Source organism: Coenobita brevimanus, chromosome 54 (genome assembly GCF_032717465.1).
Source record: "Coenobita brevimanus isolate Jiangsu-jjx chromosome 54, ASM3271746v2, whole genome shotgun sequence".
In the NCBI taxonomy this organism is placed as follows: Eukaryota; Metazoa; Arthropoda; class Malacostraca; order Decapoda; family Coenobitidae; genus Coenobita; species Coenobita brevimanus.
The window spans coordinates 2,353,812-2,368,299 of record NC_137007.1 but is presented as its reverse complement, the minus strand read 5'-3'; the positions used below and the strand labels follow the sequence as shown (position 1 = coordinate 2,368,299).

The 14,488-nt window shown below is 39.7% G+C and overlaps 1 protein-coding gene across 1 annotated transcript in view; it reads left to right on the top strand.

The window, feature by feature from the left end:
• The window catches only part of LOC145401007 (RUN and FYVE domain-containing protein 2), a 64,487-nt gene extending 56,217 nt beyond the window's left edge, over window positions 1-8,270 (top strand). Inside the window, exons 9-12 of the mRNA XM_080273371.1 lie at window positions 3,225-3,322; window positions 4,409-4,472; window positions 7,568-7,720; window positions 7,905-8,270. Coding sequence (XP_080129497.1) covers window positions 3,225-3,322; window positions 4,409-4,472; window positions 7,568-7,720; window positions 7,905-8,270 — 681 coding nt within the window. The remainder of the gene's footprint in view (window positions 1-3,224; window positions 3,323-4,408; window positions 4,473-7,567; window positions 7,721-7,904) is intronic.
• The last annotated feature ends 6,218 nt before the right edge of the window (window positions 8,271-14,488 follow it).

Below are 14,488 nucleotides of genomic sequence, written 5' to 3'. Positions count from 1 at the left end.
AAACCAAAGTCCTCAAGGTCAAGGATCACCTAGACATGAGAGGCACCCAGTTTCTTGCTGCAGCCTCCACAAACCCACAACATCCACTACAGTACATGGCAGCACATCCACCCACACCAAGGAACATCAAAAAAACACCCAGCACACAATACCATACACAAATACTGTCATCTCTCCCCCCTCGCCCACCTCAGACCAGCTTCCAGAAGCATATCCACACTCAGATCACTCGCCGCTCCATTCAGTCACTTAAAGACAACACACAGCTGCATGCACGGCCTCCTGACATCCACCCTTCTGAATCCTATCTTCCTCGTGAGGACAGGGTCCACCTGGCCAGGCTGAGATGTGGGCACCGTCCAGCCCTCTTAAGCTACCAGAAGAGGCTGGATGACTCCGTCGCTGATGCCTGTCCAGGATGCAACACAGCACCCCATACTATTAAGCACATTATGGAAGACTGCATTGCACACAATCACCTATGCCAACAACACAACTACACTCTTTGAGAGCTCTGTGGGAAAGTCCAGTCTCGGCCATGGCCTTCCTAAGGGACTCGGGGCTGTTCGGCCAGACTGCCTAGGGAACAACTACTACTACTACCCTAGATATCATCACCTTTGTTTTATCTGCATTTACCCTTAAGCCCTTGTGCCCCATACCATCTCTCCACATCCTAAACCTTTCCTCCACCTCCCTTTCGTTCTTTGCAATCAACACGAAATTATCAGCATAAAACATCTCCCACGGGAGTCCGTTTCTGAAGTCATGTGAGAGGGCTTCAAATACCTGTCATACACTAAATTTGATATTCACCACAGGAGATGGATACCAGCGTATAGTTTGTTCATTGTAACCAAGCATGACTGTCATCTTTTCATCTTGAGTGCTGAACTATAACAAAAAATACTGAGTGCTGGGTATGGTGCTAATCATGGAAAAGTGCAGTTTTAATAGAGTAGAACCTTAGTGTCATATTCTGCCATTGAGCTGCAGGAAATAGATTGCAAATGAACAAAAACCTCTGACAAGTTAAAATGAATGACCTATTGGTATCATTTGGCAGTACAAAGAATATACTATAACTGACGTAATAATATTAAGAGGTTAATTACAGTTGATTCCAGCCCTTTTGCTACAGGGATATTGTCTAATCTAAGTAAAATTTGTCTGGGATTAGTATTTCTGTAACTGAAAGGAAATAGGAGGAAGGAATTATATGATGATAAACCTTTGTTGTTATTGTCCAGTTAACTTTTTTCTTTATGGTACCTTTTTTTTTTTTTTTTTTTTTTTTTTTTTTTTTGCCTCAAATACCTCCAAAATGTAATTATATAAAGGAGAAATAATTCACATTACTGTATATACAGTGTGTGTGTCCATAGTACTGTAACTAGAAATTTATGTGTTTTATATCATACATGTACTGTATCATGTTCAGTGATTGTTTCTTCTCAGGTAATTTGATTTTTCATTTTAAAAGTATTTCTAGGGTGTGATTACTTAAATTTATTCCTTGTTACATGTAATATTTTTCTTCAAAGATTTATTATGCTTTTGTTGCTAAAGGGCATTCACCACCAGTATAATGTGTAGTCATAGACTGATATTGTCATACTGATTCATTTAGGGTACAGCATTCACTGCACACTCCCACATTTCAGGAGCTCACTGTCTGTATGTTTCTCTTATTTCCTCACATGTAATATTGTAATACATTATCTGACTCAGTTGGCAGTGTTACATGATTTAGCAGAATTAGTCACTACTGTCAGACTATTCTTATTTGCTGCCCTTTCCCTTAGACAAGCTTCTCCCAGTGATATGAAATTTAAGAACTTTGCATTATTACATCTGATTACTTTGATTATTATACAGATCTCCCTTAGCTCCCTCCCTTCCCCCCAAAAGAGAATAGTGGACTGGAGAAAAAAAGCAACTTCTGCATGCAGTCCACTGGATTCATGTCCAGCTAAGCCTGTCCCCACAGCATTAACAACTGTGATCAAAATTCCAGTGCTTGACAGTGGTGACATATTGCATGATGTGTAGGTAAGCTTGCTTATGCTAATATGGCCCAAGTTTTTGGTTCAGAAGTCTTTCTTAGTCACACAGATGCATTGAGTTTCAAATAATGTAGTTCACAGATGACATGTATGAAGTCTAATGTTTTCCAAGGAATTATGGTCAGTATTACCAAAAACTATGGGCTCCCAAGTCACTGTGTTCTTCCTTTTGTTGCTCCTTTACTAATGCACTACCTTCTCTATTCTCTAGGAGTGTGAACAGGAAATTTTCGAGAAGGGCATTTTGGTGGAGCGGCTGCAGGAGAAAACCTCAAAAATCAGTAGCATGCTCATAAACCTTAAAAATTGCTCTGAACCCGTTAGCATCCCCCAAAGTAAACAAACGTCTTCATCAAGTCCCCCTGGCCAAGTGTGAGAGGCTATGTAAATAAATGATAAGATAACATTTTGGTATGGAGACCATGTGGATGTGGGTGAGGTTTTTTAGGATATTTAAAGTGGCAGAAAGTAGTCATAGTTCTTGAATATAGATTTCTGACATTACTTAACAGAGAGATGTGAAGTGGTTTTTCTTAACATTTTTCTCCTCTCTGATCTTGTTGCATGCCTGTGAAGAAGTATGTTTAATGTGTTTTTTTTAACTGTGTTGACAAGAAGAGTTGATGTAAAGAATTTAGTGTATAGGTTTTGATGTACAGTTTGCAAATCAACTACTGCAGTATGTGTTGACTTATTCATAAGATGTTGTCTACGTATTGTCTTACAAAGCACCCTTCTTGTACTTTGCTCTCAGTCCTTACACCCTACCTTAACCTTATTGTCTCTGATTTTCTTATAAAGTTGTATGTACAGCCATGTCTGTGGCACCAACAATGCTTCCTCACACTGCAGCTGGTACAGACAAAACTAAGTGTATTATGTTACTTTGCTGAACAACCACTGTATTTAAAGTAACGTGCAGTAACTTTGTGTAGAGGATAAATTGATTGGATCATCATATCTTAGTCCATTTTGTAGTATAGAATAGGATCTATATTATTTGTAAGTAGCTTTAATATTTGTGCACAGTAATTGCACCATTCCCTCAATCTCCATGTTTGTGGATATGACAGAGGAAGGAAAGATTGGTGGTTATATAAGAAGCAAGTATATTCTAGTGGGAATGCTTTTTGGTATCCTATACTGTATATTTTTCAGGAGTGCGAGAGCTCATTAAAAGAGAAAACCGAACTCATCGGTCGCTTGGAGAGCAAGGCAGCAGAAATGGCAGAGACAATGCGCAATTTGAAGTCACAGTATGTATTCCAGGGACCCCAGTCTCCTAGCGAACCTCCACTGAGAGCTCGGTCCAAGTCATACTATGAGCCCCCAACGCAGAGTGAGGTGGAGGAGGCTGAGGGAGAGGGAGGGGAGGAGAAAGTAGGGGTGGGAAAGTCAGTCAGCATGTGTGAACTTCAGAATAGGGCTGTGGAAAAGTTGTGATTAGGAAACCTCACCTTGGGTTTACTCATCTGATGTCATGATGAGAATGGGAACTGGTCTCATTTTTTGCTGTTGCTTATTAAGTGATTTATGTGCTATGGTTCTCCTTCCTAGCTTCAACTCTACCCTACAGTTTTGCAGTATTTAATATTATGTATGAGGTGCTTTAATATCCAGTGTATATTGAATTATAAAATTGTTTAATGCTACTTTTGATTACAATCATTACATGGTGTAAAGTGAAGAGACTCCAGTACTGTAATTAAATTATGCTTATTCACGTAGCCATTGTTGTCTTTCATAAGAAATGTCAGTCAGTTGTAGATTTTTGTATGTAACACATTTAGCCAGAAAGGTTTGATTGGAAGAGTAGGAATGCTTTACTGTACTAGATAAACAAAAATTGGCAAACCTTCAGCCAAGTGTCTTTACATTATCAGCTGAGGCAGCCGTGATCACATGTACCATCTTATTTGTGCTGATAAAATGAACACATTGCTGCTGAAGTTATGCCCACACCTTGTTTGTATGTGACAATGGTGTAGTATTTAACCGTAGACCCCGCATGTACCACCTCAACCAGTTATTGCCAATAAATGAAGCCATACCCTGGTGCAGTTTCATTATCACTCCCAAAGTCAGTATTTTCTCATATGTTTGGTTGCCTCTTTCCCTTGTTTGGTTTGTCAAGTTTTGTTTATCTAATATGCAATACATTCTGTGCTCAGAGGTGTCCTTGGGCGCATAGTTTTTGTCATTCAGTGTTCCCGTAATTATTAACCTAATTTACACCTCTCTAAATTTTAGATTTTTTTTTTGTTTGTTTGTTTACTCTTTCCTTTTCCATTCACTTATGTAGTGTATAATTTAAGTTTTATACCTTAAGTTTCAACCACCAGGTATGAGGAGTGTGTGATACAGAAAGATGCTGCCAAGGAAACAGCTAAGAAGCTCAGTGATAAGGTTAGTGTCCATATATGCAGTGCATTAACTTCAGTGCTTTAAAGTTTTGCTGTGGTGAATAGTGGGATATAAAAAAGCTGGACCTAAATGAGTGGCAGGTTCAGATGGAGGGTTGTAGGCACCCATGTATGATAGGATGACAGTTAAGGGAGGAAGAGGCCTCATCAGTGCTGTGTTGTGTTGTGCATGTAGATCAAAGCATTGTGCATAGAGCTGAGCATGAGTAGGATGTGATTGTAGAGACTGCCTGGTATTTCTTGTTAAATGGATGATGTGGTACCAATATTTCACATTGCCACCCTCTGTGATATCAGAAATATTATGTTTTCTAATGTAGGATTGGAAATGAAACCAGATCATTTGATACTGAGTCACTGACTGAAGTCTGATGCTAGCTGGGTAATACTGGGGCTGCTGTTGATCCCAGCCATTGGAGAAAAGTCATCTAAGGGGACACCCGGTCAAGAAACACATTCAGTCTCATAAGTCAGTGAGCTATGTAGCCAGCCTGAGAAACCCTTGATCTATGAGACATTGGTGGGAAACAGCAGATATGATCCATACAAGATCTTTATAAACTCCTAGCATGAAAGGTTTCCTTTGTTAGTGTGTGATGACCGAAATGAAACGTAACAAATTAATCACACTGTTCTGGCCGAGATTTGATCACAGGCCCTCGCGCTTGTCATGTATGCACATTACCACTGAGACAAAGAGAGGATCCCTGCTGTGCTTCATAGCAATGTGGGCCTTTTTTTTTTTTTTAAGACTCCAGTACATCACTCTTTTCTCCCCTTGGTGATTAATTTGGTCAGTTTCAAACATACGGTAGCATAGCATCGGAGGCTACCATTGGGGACACAGACCACACCGAACAGCTCATCCCTGAGATGTAAGAGCTAGGATGCTGTCAGCTAACCAACAACATCATTGCCTTCCAAGTCCCGCCTCACATCCCCCACCGCTGCCAATCAGCATAATAACTGATCTGAAACTAAACAAATTAATCACACTGTCCTGGCTGAGATTCGATCTCAGGCCCTCGCACTTGATACGCGCACATGTTACTACTGAGCCAAAGAGAGGATCCCTGTTTTTTTTTTTTTTTTTTTTTTTTAAAGACCCCATTACAAGTGTTTGCTTCTGCAGAGTCATTTTGAGTTAATTCAATTGATGTTCATGGGCATTGTAAGGAGGTGCATGTATGGTAACTAAAGAAATAATTATATTTGTAATAATCTGGTCTTTTGTTTCTCAAAAGTGCCAGTTCTTCATAAGAAATTCACTAGTGCTCTACACGCATTCACACTTGCAGTCAAGAACTGTGATATACTTCATATTCTATACAAGCCTTATCAACAGAAGTCCATCACAACATCTCTCCCCCTCTTGAAAAGAGGCTCTGAACTACCCTTAAAGGATTCAGTGGAAGTTAGTTGCCTCATGGATAATGGCAATGTATAATTTGGGATCTGTATAGAAAAAAGATTGATCAGAAAAAAAAATATATGAACAACTCTAGGCTCATCAAGGTGCAAGGGATAGTCTTCACTTTGTAACATAACACATGGATGTGCCAGCAATTTGGCAAGACACTGGTTCAAACTTCAACAACCTTCATAGTACAGTAATAAGGCAGTTTAAATTCTAGCCCTTATTGGTAACCCCTTGATGAGGGCAATGAAGATCAGCCCTACCAGTTATCCAAGTAGTAAAGGAGATTGGCCCCACAGTTGCACTTCCATTTTCTCAGGGGATACATTACACTCTTACAAGCGAATAGCAAAAATCCGCAAGCAAATGACGTCCCACAAGATGCCTTCTGCAGTCATAATTTAGCATTGATTGCTTAAAAAAGCCTTTGCAGTACCCTAAAACATCATCACATATTAGAAATTACTTCTCTGAAGTATATTGAAATTTGTTATGAACCAGCAGAATTGCAAGTAGCTAATATGCAGGTATGGAGACCCAACTACAGTATACTCTAGTTCCTTCTGAATCGCAGTGGTCAGCTGTATGAGTACTCTAGAGCCAAAGTTGGGCTGAGAAAGTCCCACAGTAAATTTGTAATTGTGCCACCCTGCTGTGATCCAATGTACTTTTGGAATTGGTGGTTGAGGATGAACGAGGGGGTACTACGAAGGTCTGTAATAACTAACCACACATCTGGATAGAAGGCTGATTGTCAGCCTCTGTGACGATGCAGAGCTTTGGTCAGATGATGGGTCAGGTAAACTAACAGCAGTTCCAATAGGTATTAGACAATGGTATACTGTAGTTGTTTAAGAAAGGACTGATTTGATTAGGGTGTTGAAAAGGTTATACTATATGCAAGTGATTTTTGAGGCTGGGAGAAGGTGTAGCAGACCAAGAATATGACAGGATGTTGTAACTGAATGAATGAGAAATTGAGGTATAGAAGTTAGGAACATAACTGTGGTTGCATGTGTGTGTTTTTTTTTTTTTTTTTTTAAATAGCCATGATTAGAATGGTTTTATCCAAAAAGTGTTGCTTGGGTGACAGTTTTATAAATCTTATTGTTGCCTTTGAGGTAGAGCTGAGAAATTTGAAGGCTTGAATGATGAGTGGGTAAATGTATGTCCCATTTCAACAGGAACATTGTTGGTACTGTAGTTCCACTTTAATGCTTTCCTGTGCCAGTTTCTGAATTCTGCCAATCCCAGTTTTAGTCATAGGAAAAATTTGCTTTATACATTTTCAGAAGCACATTGCAAGGGTTTGGCACCACTCTTTTAATTTGATAGATGATGGATTGACTCTGGCAGGTATATAATGTAAAGTGCATTGTAAGGAAAAAAAAAATAAAGTACTCCTGGTTAAATCTGTGAATTGAAGCAAAGATTCTAGGGGCTTGAATGGGGTGTGAATGAACATTTTGGCCATTTTACAGGACTAGTTGTTGATTCTTTCTCTTTCATGCTTTGTCTTGTTTTGTGGGTCCTACCTAACCTCATTTGTAGGTAGGAAAAAAGATTATAATGATGATGAAATTGCATTATAACTCTGACTATACTTTGTTGCTGTATCAGGATAACAGTTTCTTTAATGCTTCTTACATCATTATTTACAGGTTTCAGATAAAGAGCTACACACATCAAACATAGAGACTGATTTGAAGATTGAGAGGGAGTGGCGGCAGTCCTTGCAGGAAACAGTAGTAAGGGAAAGTGAAGCCAAGGCAGAACTCCAGCAGCAAATCTCAGAGCTCTTAAAATTACAGGAGGTATTTCACAGTTTGCATTAACTTGTTGTCAGTATCTTATCTCTTTTTAATTTAATGTTAAACTAGTACCATGCTGTGTTAAAAGTTAGCATTAACAGTGTACTGATCATCATCCTAAGTTGACATTGTTTGTAGTATGATATTGTGGTAGAGTGTAATATTCACCCTTTTCCTTGTTGTGCAGGAACATGAGATCTTGAAAGGAGCACATGTGCAACTTATTACCACAGTAGAAAATCAGGAGAGAACCCTAGAGGAGCTTGGAGCACACTTGTCCGAGTCCAAGCTGAAGATGGCAGACATGCGTGATGTAAGCAAGTCCCTGCGCGAGGCTCACTGGGCACCAGATCGTGAAGCCACCCACTGCCGGTTGTGTGAGAAGGAATTTAGCATATCTCGGCGACGACACCACTGTCGGCACTGTGGTAACATCTTCTGTCATGGCTGCAGTGACAACACCATGCCACTCCCCTCCTCTGCCCGCCCTGTCAGAGTCTGTGACACCTGCCACACTCAACTTCTCCACCGCTACTCCAATTCCGACAGCTAAGGTGTTATACTACACTACTGTTCTGACTTGCATTTTCTCCTGCCAGTTTCTTACAAGTAGTTTAGCTTTTCTGAATATGCTTAAGATCTGATTGACTAATGAATTAATTTTTACATGAGTGATTGCTCAGATGAACATGGTAAATCCCTGTGTTTTGGACTGATCATGGAAAGATCTCTTCTGGACGTGCCATTTTTTATGGAAGTACTGTTGCTTGGATGTACCAGGCACTTCTGGAATTCTCTGGAAGTACAAGGTGCAACCTTGAATATGTTAAGCTTTTGCTGTAATGTATTACTGACATGCATGATGTCAAGAAAGGGTAAGGAAATTACTGGATAAGAAAGAACACAATACAATTACACCTTATATTCATATGGTATCGGATGGTTGTGAGAGGACATGATGGTAAGAACAAGAAAATATTAAAGGCATACTTTATATACTACCTCAATAGCTGTACAGACAGTATCATATATGCCATTATAGTATACTGACCCACTTAACTCTCACTGATAAGCACAGTTATTCTAAATTCAGACAATTTAGCTACCCTTCCAATCATGAGAAGTTTTGAGGAAAGAACGCAGCATATTATAAAATGCCAGACTATAACGAAAATATTAAAGAGAAAGAATTCAAGGGGGGAAAAAAATTCCAAGACCAGTAATGAAGGGAACAGGAAAATATTCCTCCCCACTTAACCTAGAATGACTTCCTGCTTATGTGCCTGAGAAACACTTTTTTCCTTTTCCTTACAAAGAAACCCAGGTGACATTATGTTTTTTTTTTTTTTTTATCTCAACTTTGCTGCTTTGATACTATGGTCCTTGCTCCAGCTCCATTTAACTCCTCGCAGTTGCAGCACTATTTTACTATCATTATACAACAGGGATTAATTTAGTGTTTCATTGACTGTGCTCACTCCAGTCTGTTTTCCCCTCATATTTATCATGAGAGTTGTTAGTTCACTCACGTTTTCTTCCCTCTCTCCTCAGTAGCAGAGTGCAGTGGATATTTATTACAATGCAGCAAATGTTGTGCAGGCCTGTAGTTGGTATGCATTCATTTGAGAGAACTGGGCCATTTCCACACCATTGATATTAAATTGTGGTGGCACAAAATTTTATACAATAAACCATAATTATGAGATGGGAATAAGTTTCATGGTTACTGTGTAAATTGACGCTACAGTCAGATTGCACATGGCCATCAGTTGAGCTGAAATGTGTTGGAGATCTTTGTCATACTAAAACATTTATGCCACAGGCTGAACAGAATCACAGGGCTTGAGATGAATAACATACTTTACATGTTGACTGCCACGTTATTCCTCACGTACAGTATCCAGGGAATGTTTTTGGTCAGGATAAATTTTACCCGTTTTAAAATATATTGATTATGGCACCTGGGGGTTTAGCGGGCAATTAAGGCGCTGCAATCAGATTGAGTCGGTGCAGGTTTATATCCAAGGGGTGGTTGGGTTTTATTGCTCATGTAATGCCACTCAAGGATGAATGAGGTTGGTCACTCTCATCTGAAATGTCAGGACCAACTTGCCTAGCCCCAGGCTCCTACGCTTCTCGTGGGGCAACACTGGATTAGATGATGAATGAATGATTGAGTGAATGTTTACTGGAAGCAAGAATAACATGTCCAGATGATCTTTCTTGTGTAGAAGCTTTGTAATGCTGAAAACAGCGAGATCCCAAAGCACAGGGATTTACTGTATATGTCTTGTTCTAAAGACTGTGACTTGGATCAATACAGTATTCTGTTAAAGCTGAAAACTGAAACTTCTAGACATAGTGAAAACATTTAAGTATGAAATATTGATATGTAGCCTAATTCCATTAAATGACAGCCTTAGGGTAGTGTGATGATAACACTGAGTACATTTGTCACAGATGTATTGGAAAATACTTAGTCTATCCAATCAGGTGATACTTTTTTTTTCCCTTTCAAATTGCTTCCACCAGACAATTTTTTATTGAGTGTAGGAAGGATCTCTAGGTGTGAAGGGGTTAATTAAGGCTATACAATATGTCACCTCTCCAACTTGATTAGCTTTCCAAAGATGAATTAGATTGTCTGAGGGAAGCAAGAAGAGAAAGAAAAATATGCCTTCAGGTTGTAGGGGGTTGATAGGACGATACAAGCAGTCCTTGTTTTAAATAAGGGATGATTTCTAAATTATCACAACTTGCTATAGTCGTGGTGCACGACTCTGAGGTTGTCATTATTGTACCCTGGCAACCTGCCATTCAAAAGTGCGTCTGATTTCATATCATATTATACACAAATCATATTATTATGCATGAATATATTATACATGAATGTTATTATACACAAACATATTATACACGAATCACATGCTTCTCATATTATACACGAAATCAGATGCACTTTTAAATGGTAGGTTGCCAGGGCATGATAACAACATCAGAGTGGCGCGCTGCGACTATAGTGTATTATGTACTAGTATTATTTCGGAGAAACTGACAAATCAAGTTTATAGATAGGAATGAAACATGACTTAGCAACTGTTATGTTACTCCTTCAATCCAGTGATATGAGTTTATTGGCTTATTTTTTATACTTCCAGGCAATTTTGTTCAGATTAGGAATGGCCTCTTATACTGTTAGGGTTTATTCAGGCTATATGTCACCCCTCCTGGTCATAAAGTCAGTCCTCAGTTGAATGATATAATCAGGAGATGGCAAGTATAACATGAAAGGATGTCACCTGGATTGAAGAGATTAATACTTAATGGATATAACAGGAAAAAAGCCTTAAAAAATGGGGGTGGGAGAGGCTGTATATAATATTGACATGGTGTAGCACATCTACAGGGTGCTTCAAAAAATATTAACACTTACATAAGAATAACATCTGTAATGGAACTACTGACACTGCAGTACAGCCGATCAGGATAACAGATGTATGTCAAGGAGTCAGACAGCCTCCATTTTTCTTCTTTGATCTGGTCACATTACCATTTTAGTCAACTGCAAAGAAAAGTAGGATATTAAGATAACATCCATATAAGAGTTAACATTTTTTAAAGCACCCTGTAGGTTGGTGCAGCAGAATTTCACATGTAATTATTGTACTATACTATGTTCACTTTAACTTGGCCTAAAATTGCCATTCTTCCATCTTGGATGATGAGTTATAGCAGGAAAATAATGTTAGAATATGGTGCTAGTTGCAAAGAAGTGCTGTGGAAAGGATGTAGAGCTGTAGTATTGTCTTATTCTTCCACTGAGCTCCAGGAAGTAATATACAGAAGAATGAAAATGTCCGCCAAGTTAAGGTAAACGAACCATATGCGTTGTTGATAATCTGGTGCTTCCTGACTTACAGTTATGGTGACACATTTTTTATGCTGGGTATTCATTCTTATACTGTATAGCATTTATTGTGTTAAAGACGGTGATTTATTCATACATCCATAATCCAGTTCTTTATGGCTGTGTCAGTAGCATGGGGACCTGGAAATAGGCTCCTTATTCCAGACATTTAAGGTGAGAATGATCAGTTGCCTACCCTTGAGGTGCATTATACCACCACAGTCTCTGACAACCATCTCTGACTGACTCCTTTGTGGGCCATCTCCAGTTTGAATGTCTGAACCCTCTAGACCACCAGGCATCCATTTGTTGGCTATATGGCCATGATGTAAATGGTTTCTGGTTTTACAGGAAACCAATTTGTTTGTCATTCAGTGTCAGAGCACCTAAACATAGCACTACATCAAGTGAATGGATGGTAAGTGTCCCCATCTAATGATTTATTGCCTTGATTTGATAATGAATTTCAAAAGTATTGGTAATTAATCTGGTACAGTATATTCATGAGCCAGTAAGTCGGATGTATGGAGGGCGAATGTTAATGATTTAATATTGACGGTGGAATGTAGAGTACTGACTGACTCCATCAAAGCCAGTGTGGAATGCAAGGGTTTTCAGTGTATGTTCCTTTTGTAACTACTTTACACTGTCACACTGTTAAACATACAACCTCGTTTTAATGAGATATATACTGTATAATAATGTTGAATGACATAACACTTTCAATCTAATGATGTAGCAGTTTAGTTTATCCATGCCACCTCCAGGTGATTTTGATAACTTCAAAGAAGCCATTTGTAGAGGTGGGGTTAGAAATCTTCTTCAGTAACCATTCCTTATTGCTAGGTGTTGGCTCCTATATTGGACCTTCCTCATAACTCTCCATAGTATCACCCTCCATGAGCCCAACATCTCTCAGATCTCTCTCAATCACATATCTCCACCTTATCCATTACCTTCAACTTGACCTTCATCCATTCATTGACCTTCTTTGTATTATCTTAATAAGGTCTTGCTTGATGGATATATATATATATATACATACATGCAGTATATCGATCCCTCCATCATCCAATCCTGTGTTGCACCATGAGGAGCATAGGAGCCTGGGGCTAGGTAAGTTGGTCCTGACATTTAAGTTCAGAGTGACCAGTCTCACTCATCCCTGAATCCCTTAGTGGCATTATGTGAGGAATAAACCCCAACCATTCCATGGAGATAGACCTTCCAGGCTCAGTCCAATTGGAGTGCCTTAATTACCCACTAAACCACCAGTTATATGGTTACCACTCAACATGATACATGGTTTCCTGGTGTACAGGAAACCATTTGGCTTCTCACACAGTGTAGAGTCACCCACAGTCAGAAGAAAGAGGAAAGACTGAAGGAAAGAAAGACAGAAGAGGAAGGAAGGAAGGAAGAGAGGAAAGGGCAGTCACCCAAGAGCAGCCTACATTATGTGAGCAGATGGTGGGCATCCCCACCTTCTACTTTACGTATACTGTATATATTTGTGGTAGGTGGGGACACTCACCATCCACTCACTCGATGTACTGTAGTGCTGCTCTTGAGTGGTTGCCCTTTCCTCTCTTCCTGCCTTCTTTTTTTCTATCCCCTTGTGTTGTTCTTTCCTTCATTCTTTCCTCTTCTGTCTGTGGGTGACTCTACACTGAGTGACAAACCAAATGGTTTCCTGTACACCAGGAAACCATTTACTACACTGGGTGGTAACCATATAGCCAAACTAGGGCACCTGGTGGTTTAGTGGGTAATTAAGGCACTCCAACTGGATTGAGCAAGTGTCAGTTCATATCCAAGGGGTGGTTGGGGATTATTGCTTACATAAAAGCCACTCAGGGATGAGTGAGGCTGGTCACTTTCATCTTATATGTCAGGACCAACTTGCCTAGCCCTGGGCTGCTAAGCTTCTCATGGGGCAACACAGGATTAGATGATGAATGGATGGATGAACCACAGTACAGTATACATAACCACTGACTAAAGATTTAGTTCTGAAAAATTGTATTCCTACACTGAAGTCTTAATCATACATCTTGACTGAAACAGCTATAAAGTGAACTAAATAGGTACAGTAAAAGAGAGTGAAGTATTTATGGAGCAGCAGTACTTGAATTCTAGAAGATATACAGTGTGCAATACAGTATTATGAGTGTTCATTCAAGCTGATGTAGAAGGGACCCTGGGATTTTAAAGTAAAGTAAAAGATAAAGCTAAAACTGAAGAAATACTTGGGTTATATAATGCAGTTACCATTTTGATTGGCATTGATGAGGAGCCATCATGTGCTGGCACAATGCACCCAGAGTGGAACAGCTGTGGGGTGCCACAGAAAGACAAATCTCACATTTTCCTGTATTTCACTGAGGGATGAACCTTGGTCTGACCCTGGTGAGATGCTGCTTGCCAGAAGGGGGGACAGGATACGAACACAGCGTGTGTGCTTTGTTGTACCTGTTCACTCACTAGATGTAGTGCTGCTCTCGGGTGTCTGTTGTTTCCTCTCCTTCCTCCATTCCTTCCTTCCTCGTCTGTCTTTCTTTACTTCATTCTCTCCACGTCCATCTGCCTACAGGTGACTTTACACTCCCTCTTTTGTCTTTCTGTCCTTCATTCTTTCCTCTTCCTTCTACCTGTGGGTGACATAGCACTGAGTGACAAGTCGAATGGTTTCCTGTACACCTGAGTGGTAACCATGTGACCAAATTATGGCGCCTGGCGGTTTAGTGGGTAATTATGGCGCTCCAATAGGATTGAGCTGGTGAAGGTTTATATCCAAGGGGTGGTTGGGGTTATTGCTTATGTATTGCCACTCAGGGATGAGTGAGGCTGGTCACTCTCATCTT